Source organism: Zeus faber, assembly GCF_960531495.2.
Source record: "Zeus faber genome assembly, chromosome: 15".
Classification (NCBI taxonomy): Eukaryota; Metazoa; Chordata; class Actinopteri; order Zeiformes; family Zeidae; genus Zeus; species Zeus faber.
In genome coordinates, this window is record NC_137194.1 from 6,460,715 (window position 1) to 6,477,509 (window position 16,795).

Below are 16,795 nucleotides of genomic sequence, written 5' to 3' on the forward strand. Positions count from 1 at the left end.
GCCGCGCAGTCCCGTTCCCCGGCTCTGGTGCGTCCGCCGCGGCCGCCCCGACCCCTCGGTCCCTCGGTCGGCTGTTGTTGTTGTGCTGGTCTCCAGCTGATCGGAACAAGGGCTGGTCGAGGGGCTTTCTCTTTTTTTTTTTTTTTTGTTTTTTTGTTTTTTTTTGGGGGGTTTTTTTTCGCGCGAAATCTTTTTTGCCGCGAAACCACCGCGTGCACAAATCCCGGGACGCCCATTGGCCGAGAGGCGCAGCCCCCCCGGGGGCGGATGAGCGGAGGGCAGCGGCGGCCCGTGATTGGTCGGAAGAGCCGCCATTTCTCCGAGGCCAGACTAATCGATGCGTGATCGCGGCAAAACAATATGAGGGTAGAGTAAAAAAAGAAAACAAACAAAAAAAACCAAAAACAATACGACCGAAATCAGAAAAATACAGATGGAACAAGCGAAAAAGATGAGCAGAGTGAAAATATACAGGCAATAAATTGAAAACAGCAAACACATATTTTGCCTAAATATCTGGAAACATGCGCGCTCTGTATTTATACGTCACGACGGCCGCCGTGAATGTACTGCATCTACAAACTGCGCCGAAGTCAGTTTCCTCTTCTCGACAACTTCACTTTTTCTCCCCGAGTGGACGTCTGCGCCGCTCCGGGATCAGCTGCGGCGCTGGCGCCGCCCATTCAGACGGTGACGCCAACGCGGCCAGACCTGTTAGTCGAGCACCTACCCCCGCCGAGAAGAACTCCAAGATGGCGCAGGCGATATTTGAAGTGCTGGAAGGTACGCCTTATTTGCTAATTATCATCTTCCTATAAAATATGAAAGTGAGTTTTTCAAATATTAACGGACCGGCTGTATTGGGCAATGCAACTACGGCACCGCGGTGTGCTGTTCGCCCTTACAACGGCTTATAAGTCGCTTAAAGATGTCAGGGAAGGGAGGGGTGTGGATGTAAACAGATTGATGCTGTTCGCATGATGGCAGTTGTTGTGAATACATTGTAATTAGCTTTAGCTGGGCCCTTAAAATTCCCCGGATTCAGTTTTTCACGCGTGGTGGGCTTTAAAGGAAATTAAATAGTCTCATTTGAATTCTTCGGGTCTTGATTGAGTCAGGTTGTTCTGCATCTGTCAATATTTCAGCTGTTATAAAGCCCCAAGTCCTTCATACGTACCTGCTACACACACCAGCTCGAGATGAACCCAATTTATACTCATCTGTAGTGAGAAACCCCCCGAAAAACCTTGTACAAACCTGTCTGAAGTTCTGTGACTTATAGGAATGGTATGTTATGTCCTGTCATGTTATGTTAATATTACGTTTATTACGGTTCCTTAGCACGTACATTACTATCAGGCATAACCTGCACCATTTCTACCTAATACCTACCTCAGCTAGTTAGTTACAATACTGTTATATATACAGTATATTGAATGAGAAAGAAAGGATTTGTCCAAATATTGTTAGAAGTGGTCTTAAAAAGTATTGGATTTAATTCTCTTTGACACCCGCAGATACCCTGTAATGCAAATACTGATTACCACAGCAGTTAGAACTACGATGCACTTATAAAGTGACAATGAGCAGTTTCAATGTTTTCAGGGATCACTCGAGAGATTCCAAAGGTTATTCAAACGCACCCTACCCTGCCAATGAAAGCCCAGACCACAGGGGACTTATTTAGACCTATTTAAATCTAATTGATCCCTTTTTCTCCTCTGTGTCTGTGTCAGGCATGGACAACCAGACGGTTCTGGCCGTCCAGTCACTGCTGGACGGCCAGGGAGGAGTTCCCGACTCTAACAACCAGAACGTCTCCGGGGCGCCCAGCATACAGTCCTTGGGTATGTTGAAAAATGTCACAGAAGTGTTCAAAATATGCAATGGTTGGCTTGTTACCATACAGAAACACCCATATGAACGGCTCCAATTCAGACTATGTGCAATGTATTTATTTAGTTTGCACCGTTTTCCTATTGTCCTACTCTGGCGCTATGGCTGAATCTCACTTCTTGCGTTATTACCATCACATTAGGCTCGGGTAGAGCGACGATTAAATAGTCAATCGGCGATCGACTCCATCTATCACCGATTGACATTGATGACGGATGATTTTTCAATTTTTTTCTTATCTGCCAGGAAAAATCAGAGCGTAGAAACGGTGTTAGTGCCGTTTTCTGAAACGTGTTCTGAAGCTGGAGCGAGGCAGGAAAGAGACGGGGAGAGGGAGGGAGGGGGCGGGCGTCAGCTCTCGCCCTCTTCACTCAGAGCTGTCGAGTAACCACTTGTGATGGGACCTCATGCCGGTTCCCGACTCCCGTGTCTCCTGTGTTTCTATTTTACATCTACAGTATATCTGTCCCGTTCCAAAAACGCCTGTGGGTCCCCACTGTCAGAAGAAAGGGGACGCGCGTACCCCGTTGCTTTCTGTTGCTATAGGACTTAATTTAGTAAACCTGGATGTTTTTATGCAAATACTTTACTTGTAAATAATAAATCCTGCCCTTCTGTAACAGGGAGACCGGATTTGCTGCATTACATAACATTCTATGCGTGCGGTGTTGCGTACATGCGTGAGGGTGAACACCTGCCCCTTCCCGATAATATTGTCAATTGGCCGATTAGAATTTTGCACGATTGCCCAAGCCTACATTACATCCCTATGGCAGGTGTTCTTACCAGGTCCCTGAAGTGCTTGAATTTCTTCCTCAGAAGTACTGTAATACCTTGAATATAGCCTATTTTGTGCCAAAGTGCTTGAAATGTCCTTGGAAAAAAAGTGGTCATTGAAAACCTGTGATATCCTAATGTTGTTATTCAGTTCATAACGAAATAAAGAAATTCCAGAATGGCTTGTTAGACATAGATTATGCCAATGTGAATTAATCCAGCATGCATAGAAATAGACACTTATAATTATAGATGACAATGAGACAATTAGATTTATAATAATAAATTATATATATTTGTGTAAATATATATTTATTATATATATATTAATATAAATATAAGTATAATGTATATTTTATTTATTTATTTCGTATATCATTTTTGTATAATATTAAAATATATTTAATTAATTATAATAGATATACAAATATAAATAATAGAAAATGAGATGAAAATGATATTATATTTGAATTAATAAGTAAACAATTGAAAATGAAAATAATTGTTCTTAAAAAAAAGACAGAATCAACCCTGCCTATGGATAATTGGAGGTTTTGACTTTTCTTGTCTTTTTATGGCAACTGAGCAAGGGGATTCTTCTATGATTCCCCCACTGGAAGGTTTCTTCCCCAGTTTTTGGGTGTTGGTCTTTGCCTCCTTGAAAGATTAGATTAGTGGGTGCTGTCAAACTACCCTTTAAAAATGGTCCTGTAAATCCCCTTGTGACTGAAAAAGGACTGAATGAATGAAGAATGACTTGACTTGAAACTGAAAAAGTAGAATCATATCCGAGGGTCATATCTGAGTCGGCCAACAGTCACATAATTGATTCGATCTACTCGAGGACTTGTTCAGGGGAACCAATAGTGGGAACAGAGTCAGAGAGATTCTCTGTTTGCCCTGTGGGTTGTTCAACCTTTGGAGTTTGACGACCTGTACCAGATAACATACATACTAGCTTACACGGGCCCCCCCCGCCCCCGCCTTTTAACCATTCACTCACTCACATACACCCACATACAGTACGTGCAAAAACATTTGTAATGCACTTTTCATACTGTAATAAGCTCATTGGTACATAGTAATAATTAATATTTGTAATGTATACCCTATATACCCGTATTATTGCATTTGGATATTTTTGTATATCTGATTTCTGTTTTGTATATTTTGTATTTTCTGGCTATTTGTATATATTTATTATATATATTTATTTATTTCCCTTTTGATTTTATTTTATTTTGATTTTTATTCTCAATTTTGTCAGGCTGTTCAGCTGATTGTTTTTTTTTTAATCGCTAATCGTCCGTAGTGAAACACACCAAATTCCTAGTATATGTAAATGTGCCTGGCGGAATATATAAAAAAATTGTGCTTATCTGCGTCACCATCTAAGCGTCCCTGCTTCCTCCTCCCACAGACGACGAGGATGTCTTTCTGTGTGGGAAGTGCAAGAAGCAATTCAACTCCCTGCCGGCGTTCATGACCCACAAGAGGGAGCAGTGCCAGTCCAACGCGCCCTCCCTGTCAACCGTGTCCCTGGCCTCCACCAACGCCTACACGCCAGTCCCCTCCATCAGCTCCGGGCCGCAGACGTCCAACAGACAGGTAAGGAAACGAAGGGAAACCAATAAAGGAAGGTATCTCTGACAAGCTATCGTTTGTTAGCTTGCCAAGATTCAGCATGTTAAGGCTCATTGCTTAAAATCAATGATTTTGATTTTTCTTCCCTAACTTCTGCATCAGGTGTCCACCTACATCACGGTTCCCCCTTCCCCCTTGACGCACACGCTCGTCCAGGGCAACGTGCTGGTCAGCGACGACGTCCTGATGTCGGCCATCTCCGCCTTCACCTCCATTGACCAGCCCATGGCCGCCATGCAGACCCCCATACAGGTAGGAGAGACCTCACTGCCTGGCTACCGAAAGACTTTCGTAAGGTGATGCTTATTTGCCTTTGCCTAGATAGAAGTTAAGATAGAGGGGAAAGGAACACATTGAGGATTTTCTCCCTGTGAGTTTTGGGAAATCCACAGGGCTTTGCTGAAGTTTTACGGCTGCCCATAGTGTCATTATCATTTACAATTACCATGGATACCATACCAGAGTAATTGGTGAATCCGGGGTTGTGACCTTTTGCCGCCCCATCTTGCTCTCTCTGATATCTTTCTATTCTTTAATTTGAACTGTTTAAAAGGCTCCGAATACCACGATGACCAATAAGCAAAATAATAAGCTTTAAATGATAAAAAGAGCTTTAAAGAATGGTGAGTGTGTTGGAGGCGGGACATTGTGCACACAAAGCAACTGGGAAATGGGAATTACTGATACAGATGACAATGTAGATTCATGTAGATAAAAATAAAACTGTGCTCATCATTCTGACCTGAGCCTGAGCGATAATTCCATATTATCCTTTATATTATGCGTTTTGGGACCAAACAGTTCTGGGGACTCCCTGAGGGGAACTAGGAACTGGAGAGGTTCCCCGAGAATTAAATACGTTTACAGGCTTTTTTTTCTGGTTGAAACCGCCAGCAGGAAGGCCGAAGTGACATCAGCCAATGGGGTTTCAGCACAAGTTCCGTGTTGTATTTAGTCTCTAAACTTAAATCTATTGCACCTTATCAGTCCACAAAAATCCGTTTTGAACAAATCTGTGGCGAGACATATACGCAATCCAGTGGTTGGCTGAATCTTCACTCATATTCGATCTACAAGACGTCATTTTAAAGTTTGCTCTGACTGAGGCACGGGCTCGCATCAGGACACCGCACAGGGTTTTGTTTTTTTTGTTTCATTCAATTAACGTCAGACATTAAAATCAAATAAATGCATGAAGCATGCTTTATTTTTGGCTTAGGGGGTTGGTTCTTGTTAACGCTTTAAACAGGTTTTTGAATATGGCAGTTGCCGGTGCCGCATTGGCTCATATGTTCGACCAATCACTGTGCACTTACATCACTGAAGGTTCCTCTTGTGCCGGGTAGTCTCTGCGCTGGGGCAGGAGCTGCAAAAGTCCCTCAAAAAATGCGCACAAAGAACTGCGACCGTTGCGGACACAAAAAAAGGAGGGTTCCTCCAAGGCTTCTTAGAACTATGAAAAAGTGTCTGCGTTGTGGAAAAGCCTGATATCATTAATATTTCACTTGTGCAGTATCGCACCGTGATGAATGGAGATATTGCGATACACACGTTTTTAGTCGGAATAAATGATTAAACCCAGACATTGGGTCTGAAATATTTCTGTTGAATTTACTGAATTCTTCGACAAAGGGTTTTGATTATATAAGCAAATATTGTTATATGTGTATATACCTCAATATTGTGTGAAATTGACCTTTGTGATGATGAATATAAAAAAAAAAATGGAATCCTCTTCTTATTCTTCCTTAATCAGAGTAACCTGAGCATGCACACAGCGGGCGTTTCATACCTCCAGCATCACCACCATCACCACCATCATCACCATCACCACAACCAACAACAACAACAACAACAACAACAACAACAACAACAGCAACACCAGCAGCAGCAGCAACAACAACAACAACAACAACAACAACAACAACAACAACAACAACAGCAGCAGCAGCAGCAGCAGCAGCAGCAGCAGCAACAGCAGCAGCAGCAGCAGCAGCAGCAGCCCTGCAACTCCCTGCCAGCCGGACAGACGCCGGCCCACCCGCTGCCCCCGGGCCAGCCGTCCCAGCAGGTCCTCTCCTCGCAGGTGCCGGCGAGCCACAGCAACTCGGTGGTGCAGGTCTACAGCACGCTGCCCCCTCTGTCCGGCGGCGGAAGCGCGGAGATCCACGCCCTGGGCCTGCAGCCCTTCCAGCCGGTTCAGGTGAGTAGCGGCGCGCTGAAAGTTACTCAAAGTTGGTTGTGGTGTCTAGGTTACACCTCAACTTGTCTCGGGTCATTTCGATATGCACAGTGCTTTTTTTGTTTCGTACAATAAGGAAATCCTTTATGACCCGCCTATTTCATCTGATCGGACAAGCGACCATGACATGACATTGACGTGGGCCGCTCCTGTTTGGCAGAGAGAGAGAGAGAGAGAGAGAGAGAGAGAGAGAGAGAGAGAGAGAGAGAGAGAGAGAGAGAGAGAGAGAGAGAGAGAGAGAGAGAGAGAGAGAGAGAGAGAGAGAGAGAGAGAGAGAGAGAGAGAGAGAGAGAATTTTTCTTTTTGAGGATTCATCCAGATGGGAAGAAATGCACCAGACGTTAAGGCAGCGTCGTTCCTATTCTCGCATGCTTTGAATTCCGCTTTTCAGTTCATTAAAACAGCAAAACAACTCGACAAATCTTCCAAAAAAAACAACCGCCAGTGGACTCGCGGGTTGCTGATATATTTGTCCAATAGCCCAAGCCCTACTATCACGTCAGAGTATTTTTTTGTCTGCCTAGTTTGACAGCTCCTACCACGTGTTCCTTGACGTTGACCAATAGGATGTGCTCTCTGGTGAACATAAATGAGAGGGAAAGAGGGAAGCTGCTGTCAAGTGGAACAACGAAACCGAGGGAAGGTTCATTGAGCAGTGGCAACAAAACCCCTGCCTCTTAGACGAGAGAGAGAGAGAGAGAGAGAGAATCGATATGTGGCGGTCAATGTCTGTGTGCAGCTGCTCGTCCGTAGAAGCACGACGAACCGTCCTTGTGCTGACGTCGCCTCCAGCGGGGTGTTGCAACTCGGACCGGACGATTAGATTAGATGTATTTATTTCCTGAAACCGTATTCGGCTGAGGAAAGTACAGCTGATCAAACAAACGTCGTTTAAACTGCGTGTCTCAACATGTCGCTCCGGCCTCTTCTATGACAATGAGGAAACGGGTGACTGTAAATGAGATAAAATAACTTCTCTGCAACACTGTGTTTCTAGTATGCACATTATAAAATGTATACAATAAACACGGCTCCATCCAACATAAAAACACCTCTTCAATATTTACACTCTTAATCTTCTTATGAACTGCGGTAAGTGCATCGCTTCTTGAGCGGTTCTTGCCATTCAGCCGAAGCGGCTTCCAAGACTAGCGGCAATTAAAAGTTCATATTTGACCACTAAACAGCACCCTCCCCTCCCCGGTGGGTTTGAGTGTATTGTTACCGTCTTTTGACCCCCCGGCGCCCCCCCCCTGCAGGTGCCCAGCCAGTGTGTGGAGAGCCAGTCGTTCACCGCCCCTCCCGTCTACAGCCCCGGCAAGCAGGGCGCCAGGAGCAAGACGTGCGGCATGGGGGCCGGCCTGACGGAGCTGGGGGACTTCGAGAAGGTCATCATCCCCAAGCGGCCCCGGAACAGCAAGAAAAGCCCCGATGGAGCCGCGGGTCGGTTTGAAAGACAAATACTACTGGTTGGAGATCGCCCACTGTTTTGTATTTGTACCAGTAATAGCCGATTCTGTTGGGGTGGCTCTTGTTATATGTCGGCGTGCAGCAGGGACGTCAACAGCAGCCGCTGCCGCCGCCGTCGTTATCGGAGTACTCCCTGATTAGAATCACCGGGAAATTTGCTCCACAATGATTTCTGTCAGAGATTTGAGAGAGTTTTGCATTAACAAAGTATAAGTACTTTGTTACTGTACTTCAGTACATTTTTAAAGGATCTGTTCTTACTTATGTATATTCTGTTCAGGAGACTTTGGACTTTTACACCACAAAATGTAAGGCACCGGATATGACTTTTAAGTACTTTGACTTTTCATACTTAAAGTACATTTAAGAGCAACCATGTGTATACTTTATCTTCAGTAGAAAGGTCAGTGTAGTAGCAGAACTTTGGTTTTTCCCCCTCAGCAGAGCAGCTGAAAGGGAAAGGTCCAAAACTGAAGTGCAATTTCTGTGATAAGATCTTCTCGAAAAACTTTGATCTCCAGCAACACATCAGGAGGTGAGTTGTTTAAAAAGGAAAAATAGATTCATCGGTTTTGACTCCCTTTTTATGAAAATGTATTGTTTTTTTAGTGCAGAGCAAAGCAAAACAACCTTGTACTGTGCAGTCACACAGGAGAGAAGCCCTTCCAGTGCATCGTCTGTGGCCGAGCCTTCGCCCAGAAGTCTAACGTCAAGAAGCACATGCAGACCCACAAGGTGGCCATCTCACCTAATAATAATAATAATAATAATAATAATAATAATAATAATAATAATAATAATAATAATAATAATGATGATGATAATTATTATTATTATTAATAATTATAATATTAGAATAATAATAATAATAATAATAATAATAATAATCACATTTTTCACTGAAATGTAGGCATTAACCTCACTAGGAAAAATAATGAAAAAATTGTGGTGTGCAATAATAATATGTAGTAAGAATAAAGAAATACAAAAAAATATAATATGCAATAAACCTAAAACATTATAAAATAAAATGTAAAATCGCCAATGTACAATCAACCGCAACGGTAACTGAAAAATAAAGTGAAATGTACAATAAACCTTAAAAATTATAAAATATTAACATAAAAAAACAAACGTTAAAAATGATTCCCTTGTTATCATGACCCGTGTTACCATCCCACAGGTGTGGCCACTGGGCGTGGCCAGCACGGTGTCCCGCCTGCCAATCACAGTTAAGGTGGTGCCGGTGTTGTCCAATGAGGAGGCGGAGGGAAGCCAGCAGCAGCAGCATCCGGGGGAACAGGAAGAGGAGGGATCACAGCAGCAAAACGGCCAAGCGAGGACTGAAGAAGAGGTGGAACAGAGCAGAACAGGTGACAAAAAAACAGTTACGCACACTGCGCCTCTTAAGGCTGTGGGTGTAAAAGCCTTATTTGGCTCAGGCTGACGATGAGGCTTCCAATAAGTAAGACAAACGTAATATCTCGAGAAAAAACCCTTGTTCAAACCTCTTGAAACCTCAACAGTGCCGAGCATAAGGCAGTACCTAGCAAAGAAAAATGGAGATGTCTTGATGTGGATATGATGAGACAAAAGTCAACCTGAAAACGGCAGCCTGGTTTCAAGAAGTCAAAAGTTTTTGTCTCAGAATGAAATCCAATAAGAAATATCACATCTCACTGGTGTGAACGTTGTAGGAGCAGCGGTTCTGGTCCGTGCCTAATTTGCAGTCGTTACAGCATTCGATTCATCAACAGGAAAGGAGTTAACGCCTCGCATGGTCGAGGTGCAGAGTTTAATTTGTGTGTGGAAAACGCAGGAGATTGCGATTTGGGCCGAAAGTTGGACACGTTCATCCTTTTAAGTTCCACTGGTGCGGCTCTGACGACATCTGCGAATCGCTCTCGCCCGCAGAGGCTCGGGGGCGGCCGGAGGTCGGCGGGATGAGGGAAGCCCCCACCGACCCGGGTGGGGGCGGCTGGGAGGACGACGGGCAGAACCAAAGCCCCGCCCACCCCCAGGCCCACCCCCAGGCCCACCCCCAGGCCCACCCCCAGGCCCACCCCCAGGCCCCCACCGCCCAGAGCCAGCAGGCCCACGGGCCTCGGCAGATGGTGGTGATCGACAGCTCCTACCAGTGCCAGTTCTGCGGCGGCAAGTTCAGCACCTACTTCCAGCTCAAGTCCCACATGACGCAGCACAAGGGCGAGCAGGTGAGCGTAGAAGTATGGGATGGGGTTTAAATTATACATTTCGGTAGTTAATCCAATAATAGACAGATCTAGATAGATGGATGGATGGATAGATAGATAGACAGACATATTGATGGATGGATGGACAGACAGACAGACAGACAGACAGACAGACACTTTATTCATCCCCAGAAAGAAATTGCGGTGTCACAGCAGCTGGCATCAAAATAGGCAATAATAACAAAGTTATAAAAATAGAAAAGAAAATGGGAAATATCCAGTAAAACTAAGGATTAACTCAAATATAGAAAAATCAGAAATGTACAATAAACAGTAAAAATAAAAATAAGCCAGAGGTAAACATTCAACAATTGAAAAAAAATATATATTTTTTTGACTATTACAATAACCTACCGACTAACCATAAAAACAAGTGTGAACCTTAAGTAAAAGCAAGAAAATAACCCACAAAAAAACAATAAAAGAATAGTGATATTCAACAAAACTAGAAAGGAACTAGACTGGAACCATTCCAATGTACGGTAACCTAAACAATAAAATAACCCTAACCCTAACCCAGAAGGAACCCTGACACCACCCCGCCCCCCGCAGGTGTACAAGTGCGTGCTGAAGTCGTGCTCGCAGACCTTCCAGAAGCTGGACCAGTTCCTGGAGCACATCCGCACGCACCAGGAGCAGCTCACCTACCGCTGCCACCTGTGCAGCAAGGTGTTCCCCTCGCTGTTCGAGCTGGGCGTGCACCAGTACTCCCACTGCTTCTGCCCGCAGCAGAGCGCACGCAAGGAGAGCGCCGTCTACAGGTCAGCACGGGCGGGGGCGGCAGGGAGGGTGGGGGCGGTGCCGGTGGGGGCGGTGCCGGTGGGGGCGGTGCCTATGTCTTGCGTCTTCATGCCGAGTGGAGACAAAAAACGGGATCTTGGTGGTTTTCAATGCGGCTGCTTTTTGACGCACAGGGAAGTTATAAGGAGTTATGGGAAAGTTGTGTTTTTATTTGAGTTGTCGTATCTTCATATGTATTTATTGTTTTTTCAATCTCAGCTCCCGACAGTAACATTACAGGTTATTGTATTGTTATAAATTGTAATATATCTTGTTGTCTTTTGATATGTTGACTGATTTTCTTTTTATATATTTCAATTCGCAATTTGGAAAAAGTGATAAATATATTATACTCATTCTACAACGATATATAATGTATGATGAAACACATTCTGAACACATGGAAAAACGCGCACGGATGGTCCTCCGCTCTCGAAAACAATCAGAAAATCGTGATTGACGATCCCTCTGTCTTGAGCCGCGGCATAAACTTGGCCGCCATCGGGAGGTTTTGGTCGCGACGTTTGTCCGGGCGGATGGTCTTCTGCGGCCGCGTGATGCGTTTCCTGTTCCCCCTGCAAGGTGTATGAAATGCCAAAGCAAGTACTCCACCCAGGAGGCGCTGGAGCAGCATCTGCTGACGGCCTCACACAACTTCCCCTGCCCACACTGTCAGAAGGTAGACACACGCGCACACACGCGTGCGTGCGTGCACGCACACACACACACACACACACACACACACACACACACACACACACACACTCACTTTCTGTTGAATACAACAGGAGTCCAAATAATTGTTTCACAACGTTGCTTTAGGTGTTCCCGTGCGAGCGGTACTTCAGACGCCACCTCCCCACGCACGGCGTGGGCGGGCGCTTCAAGTGTCCCGTTTGCAAGAAGGCCTTCAAGACCGAGCACTACCTCAAGCTGCACACGCGGATCCACTCAGGTCTGGCGCCGGTGTCGTCGCGTTGGTTTGCATGGACGACGGACCCCGGCCAAGGACCGGGGTCCGTCTCAAAAAGCCTGTTTGTTTCAACCCTGTCAAACTGAAACTCTGTGAAATACAACGGCAATTAACTTTTATACTCTTACAATATATGAAAATGGCAATAATTGGTATATTACGCAATTCATCCCTTCCCATAATACATTGCAGTTATTATATTATATAATTCAATTGATGTTATGTAAGTCAATGATATTGTTCACATGTACATACGTGTCAATCATTATGCATTCCATAAAATACTGTACAAGTGTTAAATTAACAGAAATAACGGAAAGCCTCGAATGTCCCTAAAGTACGTCTCCATATATGGAATGCGAATGCACATCCCATAAGCAGGAGAAGCCCGTTCGTTTGCCGCGTCAGACACTCGGTGGCCCCTTGGAGTGGCGTCTGGTGGGTCCAAAATCATCCGTTTCGGCTCCCTAATCCGGGACACGGCCTTGGCTCGGGCAGGTTGGGCGCGAGTCAGCACGACAAGTAACCATGGCGATGTGCCTCCGTCGGGTGATCCAGGCTTAGGACGGAGCTCGTTTCAGCGGTGCGTCTGGGCGGAAATTGCCGCGGAGGTGGCGATCTGTGACGCCGGAACCTTTTTCCTGCCAAGGGCCATCTCAAACTTTGCAGCGCTAAATTATAGAACACACGGTGCGCATCACGCTAGCCTTAATGCCGCGGCCGGAAGTGCTTCTCTTTGGCGCGATGATGATGCAACTCTCAGCTGCTTTCCCTGGTGTGGGTCGGACCGCCTTGAGCGCAGCGATTCTTTGCTGAGGGTCTGTTTTGAAAAAGGGGGCCGCTCACCGCACGGGGTTGCACCAAACAGAGGTGCAAGCCTCAGCGCACGTCTCCTCCGACCGGGGGAAGCCCTCAGCACGTACCCAGCGTCGACGGGGGGGGGGGGGGGGGGGGGGGGGTCGTTGTTCCCGGCGTCGAGCTGGGCGTCGCCTTTTGGCAGCTCAGTTGGTTTCGTGTTTTGCGGGTTTTCGGCCGTGTCAGCTGGTTTCACAATAAGCGGCGTAACATGTTCAAGTTCCTTTTTTTTTAAACTTTCATTTCCTGAAACCTCCCCCCAAATGCCTGAAGGAGTTTTGCAACCGCACGTGTCGTAGCAGGCTTTTTGTCGCGGCGGAGTAGGAGGATGCAGTGTTCCCACCCTTCCCTGCTGCGCTTACCGCACCTTTGACATTTGAGAGCCGAGAGGCGCGTTGGGAGCCCGGGGTCGAGCTTGGACGGGGTTTCGCCTTCATCTCCGTGAGTTGTTTAACTCCGCTCGCAACGGGAGCCGGATCTCCCTACCCCAACTCGAGCTCGCTCAGCGGCTCCTCCTGTTTCGACCCCTCTGCTTTTGGCGACATTTATGACGAAAACGGCGGCACACACACACACACACACACTCTCCATGTATGATAGTGGCACACGACAAAATCCCCCCTGGATGGAGACCGAGACGAATGGGCCCCATCTGTGGCGCGGCTGCTTAACCTTCTCAAGTGGAAGTTTAAATTTGTCCAGAGCCCAGACAGATTGCTCAAACAAATCGCCACCTTTTGGCAGCGCCACGCACGGCTCGCAAAGGCAGCACTTCCTCCCTCGCACCGGACCCGGCGCTATGTGCGGGCGGTGTTTGTGTCTGTTGTGTCATCGCAGGCCAGAGGCAAAAACTGTGAATTACCTGCGTTGTCCTTTGGTGGTTTTTTTCAGTGTCGTTGGAAAGCCGTTTGTCGGCTTTGTCGCCCAGACTCCGCCGAGGAGCGTTCACCACCCGGGCAACTTGTCCAGTTCAGCGCGTTTTCAGGTGTAATGGCGCTCGGCGCTTGCCTTTCCCGTGGCTGCCAGTGCGTCCCCCGCACACTGGCGCTCGCCTTTTATTTCTACAGGAAAAAAAGGATTGTTTGTCGATTTCTCTCAGAAAGCGCAACATTCAGCGTCTCCTTTTTTCTTAACAATCGCCATGATGCCATGGTGACGCTTAACCGCCACGTACATGTTGCGAGCGTGACCTCGACCACCCGTGTTCCAACTTTATTTTGATGTTTTATTTTATGTTATTTTCTTTTATTTTCAGAAAAAAAACTGCCATCTAGAGAATTTCTTTGAGAATTATTTGTATTTCTGAGTTTGCCTTTTTATTTATTTATGAATTGCGCTGTGGGCCGGCTCAAATGGTCTGGTGGGCCGCGTACGGCCGGCCCCCCGAAGCCGGACGCCCCCGCCCGTTCTAAATGGTGGGGCGTGTCTTTCAGGAGAGAAGCCGTACAAGTGTTCCCTCTGCGAGGCCACGTTCAACAGGAAGGACAAAGTGAAGAGACACCTGCTGATCCACGAGCCCTTCAAGAAGTACAAGTGTCCCTTCAGGTCAGCGTCCACGGCCGCACCTTCGTCCGTCCGCCGCACGATCCCAACGTCTCCATTTATCTCGGATGTGTTTCCGTTTTTTTCCTCTGGTGTTTTTTGTGCAGGACACATGTGGGCTGCACCAAGGAATTCAACCGGCCGGACAAGCTGAAGGCACACATTCTGTCGCACTCGGGTGAGTGGGTTGAAACGCGACTCGTCCCCCAGCTGATCCTGTTCTCAGCTCATGGACACAGGAGACACATTTTGTCTCGCACTTTTTAGTGTCGTGGCCGAAGCAAAGAGCTCAAAAAGCAAAAAATAAATACATTTTTTATATACATTTATATTTTGTGTGTATAAGCAGTATATGTGTACATAGACAAATAGTTGTTACCTTTGTAACTACTACTGGAATCCCATGAATCCAATACATTTTCATACTAATAATTGTACTAATAGTGTCCGAATTATCCTTCAAATAAACTGGATATTTAGACACGTAAAAGAGCAAAAATATCCAAAAGAACACTCAATTTGAAACCACTTTCAATTCACAAATGTTGGGAGTTTTGTGGCTTAAAAGTCCAAAAACATCTGGCGGTGCAGGCGTGCTTTCGACCAGACTTTAATAATGTGAATAAACAAAATACGTTTGTGTTTACATTTTTTACTCTCCTTTTAAAAACCTGTGGTCGTTTACCCAAATATTGAACCAAATTTCCACCTGACATCAGACTCTTGTATCCATGCCTCGTTGATCGTCTCGGTAGGAACCAGTAACCGACACCGTCTGTCCGCTCTCCGCAGGCATCAAACCCTACAAGTGTCTGTTCTGCCAGAAGGCGTTCAGCCGCAGAGCCCACATGCTGGAGCACCAGCAGTCGCACACGGACGACTACCGCTTCCGCTGCACCACCTGCAACAAGGGCTTCACCCGACACAACTACTACCGCGACCACAAGTGTCCCGCGGGGGGCGGCGCAGAGGGCGCGGCCGGAGATGCCGGGGCCGGGGCGGGCGACGGGAAGGAGGAGAGGGAGGCGGGGGGATGCGGGACCACGAGGGGGAGGCGGAAAGGGCGGGGATTAGGAGCAGAAGAAGAGGAGGAGGAGGAGGAGGAGGAGGTGGAGGAGGAAGAGGAGGAAGAAGAGGAGGAGGAGGAAGAGGAGGACGGTTCAAGGGGAAATGAGGAGCGGGGGTCGGACATGGAGGGGGACAGGGAGGAGGAGGAGGAGGAGGAAGACGAGAGGACAGACGCCGCCGCCGCATCCATCGCTGCGATGGAAGGGCGGGCGGAGGGAGAGGGCGGAGGGAGGATGGAGGGCGCGATGCAGCGAGACGACCAAGTGTGTTTACAGCAGCCCTGTCTGTAGCCACGGTGGGAGGTTTGGAACGGTTCAACCATTGTGAACGGGATAAGCTGAATGAGCTGTACGGCTCCATTTGTTTTACATTAAAACGTTTATGGACTTTTTTTATTTTGCACTTTCTCTGTCGTTGTTTGCACTTTCTCTGTCGTGGTTTCAGAGTTGTTGCCGGGAACCAACGAGCCAAATTACTTCGCTTCTCTTGCCAGTTGTTTTTTTTAATTATTGTCACGCATCAAATTCGAAGTATGTACTGTAGGAGCTACGGTCAAATTAAATATTTAATGATATATATTGAAACTGTGAAGTTAGTTCGGAGGTCGGATGAGAGTTTTATAAACAAGACTCTTCTCAATGTTTGCAGCTGGCTCTGAGGAGCAACACGGAATATTTCACCTTCCGATGCAGCTTCTTTTTTTAGGTCGGACGGTCGATTCCCGACCGGTTCTGTGAAATGTGTGGTGAGCATGAGGTCGGTGACCCCCGCACCCGATTGGAGGAGGAAAGGAAATGGATCAGGACTTTGGAAAATCATGAAGATTTCTTTTGACGCCAAAACTTTTCCCGCTCGAATAAAGAGATTTGTGTTTCATAGTGAAGCTTACCGAAAACACTCGTATTTTCAGACTTTTTTTTTGTTTGATGCCAGGAATTCTGCAGCAAAGTAACAACCTTGAATAAATTTCGGGTTTTTTTTTATAAATGAGGCATTGTAAGAAAGTCTGAGATGTGACGCAAAAACATTTAAGAATCGCGAAACTCATTTAGAATTAGATTTTACCCGATAAATACAATATTTTACAATAATAGTAACAATGGAAAGTGTTTGTGTGAAATCTCAACCGGTCCCCCCCCCCACACCCACACACACACACACACACACACACACACACACACACACACACACACACACACACACACAGACCTGTAGATTTAATTTATTAAGGTGAACAATTTCTATTTTACACATTCGTCATGTACATCATAAATCAGACAGGAGTAGAGCGCACGA

At 46.3% G+C, this 16,795-nt stretch overlaps 1 protein-coding gene across 1 annotated transcript; it reads left to right on the top strand.

Annotated features, from left to right (window-relative positions):
- Positions 1 to 650: 650 nt before the first annotated feature.
- On the top strand, positions 651 to 16,204 carry znf341 (zinc finger protein 341; the record flags this gene model as incomplete). Its single annotated transcript, XM_080014551.1, has 17 exons — positions 651 to 783; positions 1,737 to 1,847; positions 4,094 to 4,281; positions 4,420 to 4,569; positions 6,074 to 6,520; positions 7,819 to 8,002; positions 8,471 to 8,564; positions 8,674 to 8,764; positions 9,213 to 9,402; positions 9,944 to 10,242; positions 10,834 to 11,042; positions 11,644 to 11,740; positions 11,884 to 12,016; positions 14,323 to 14,434; positions 14,539 to 14,609; positions 15,224 to 15,456; positions 16,148 to 16,204. The coding sequence occupies exons 1-17, from the start codon at positions 753 to 755 to the stop codon at positions 16,202 to 16,204; spliced, it is 2,697 nt and encodes an 898-aa protein (XP_079870677.1). The 5' UTR covers positions 651 to 752.
- Between the last annotated feature and the right edge of the window lie 591 nt (positions 16,205 to 16,795).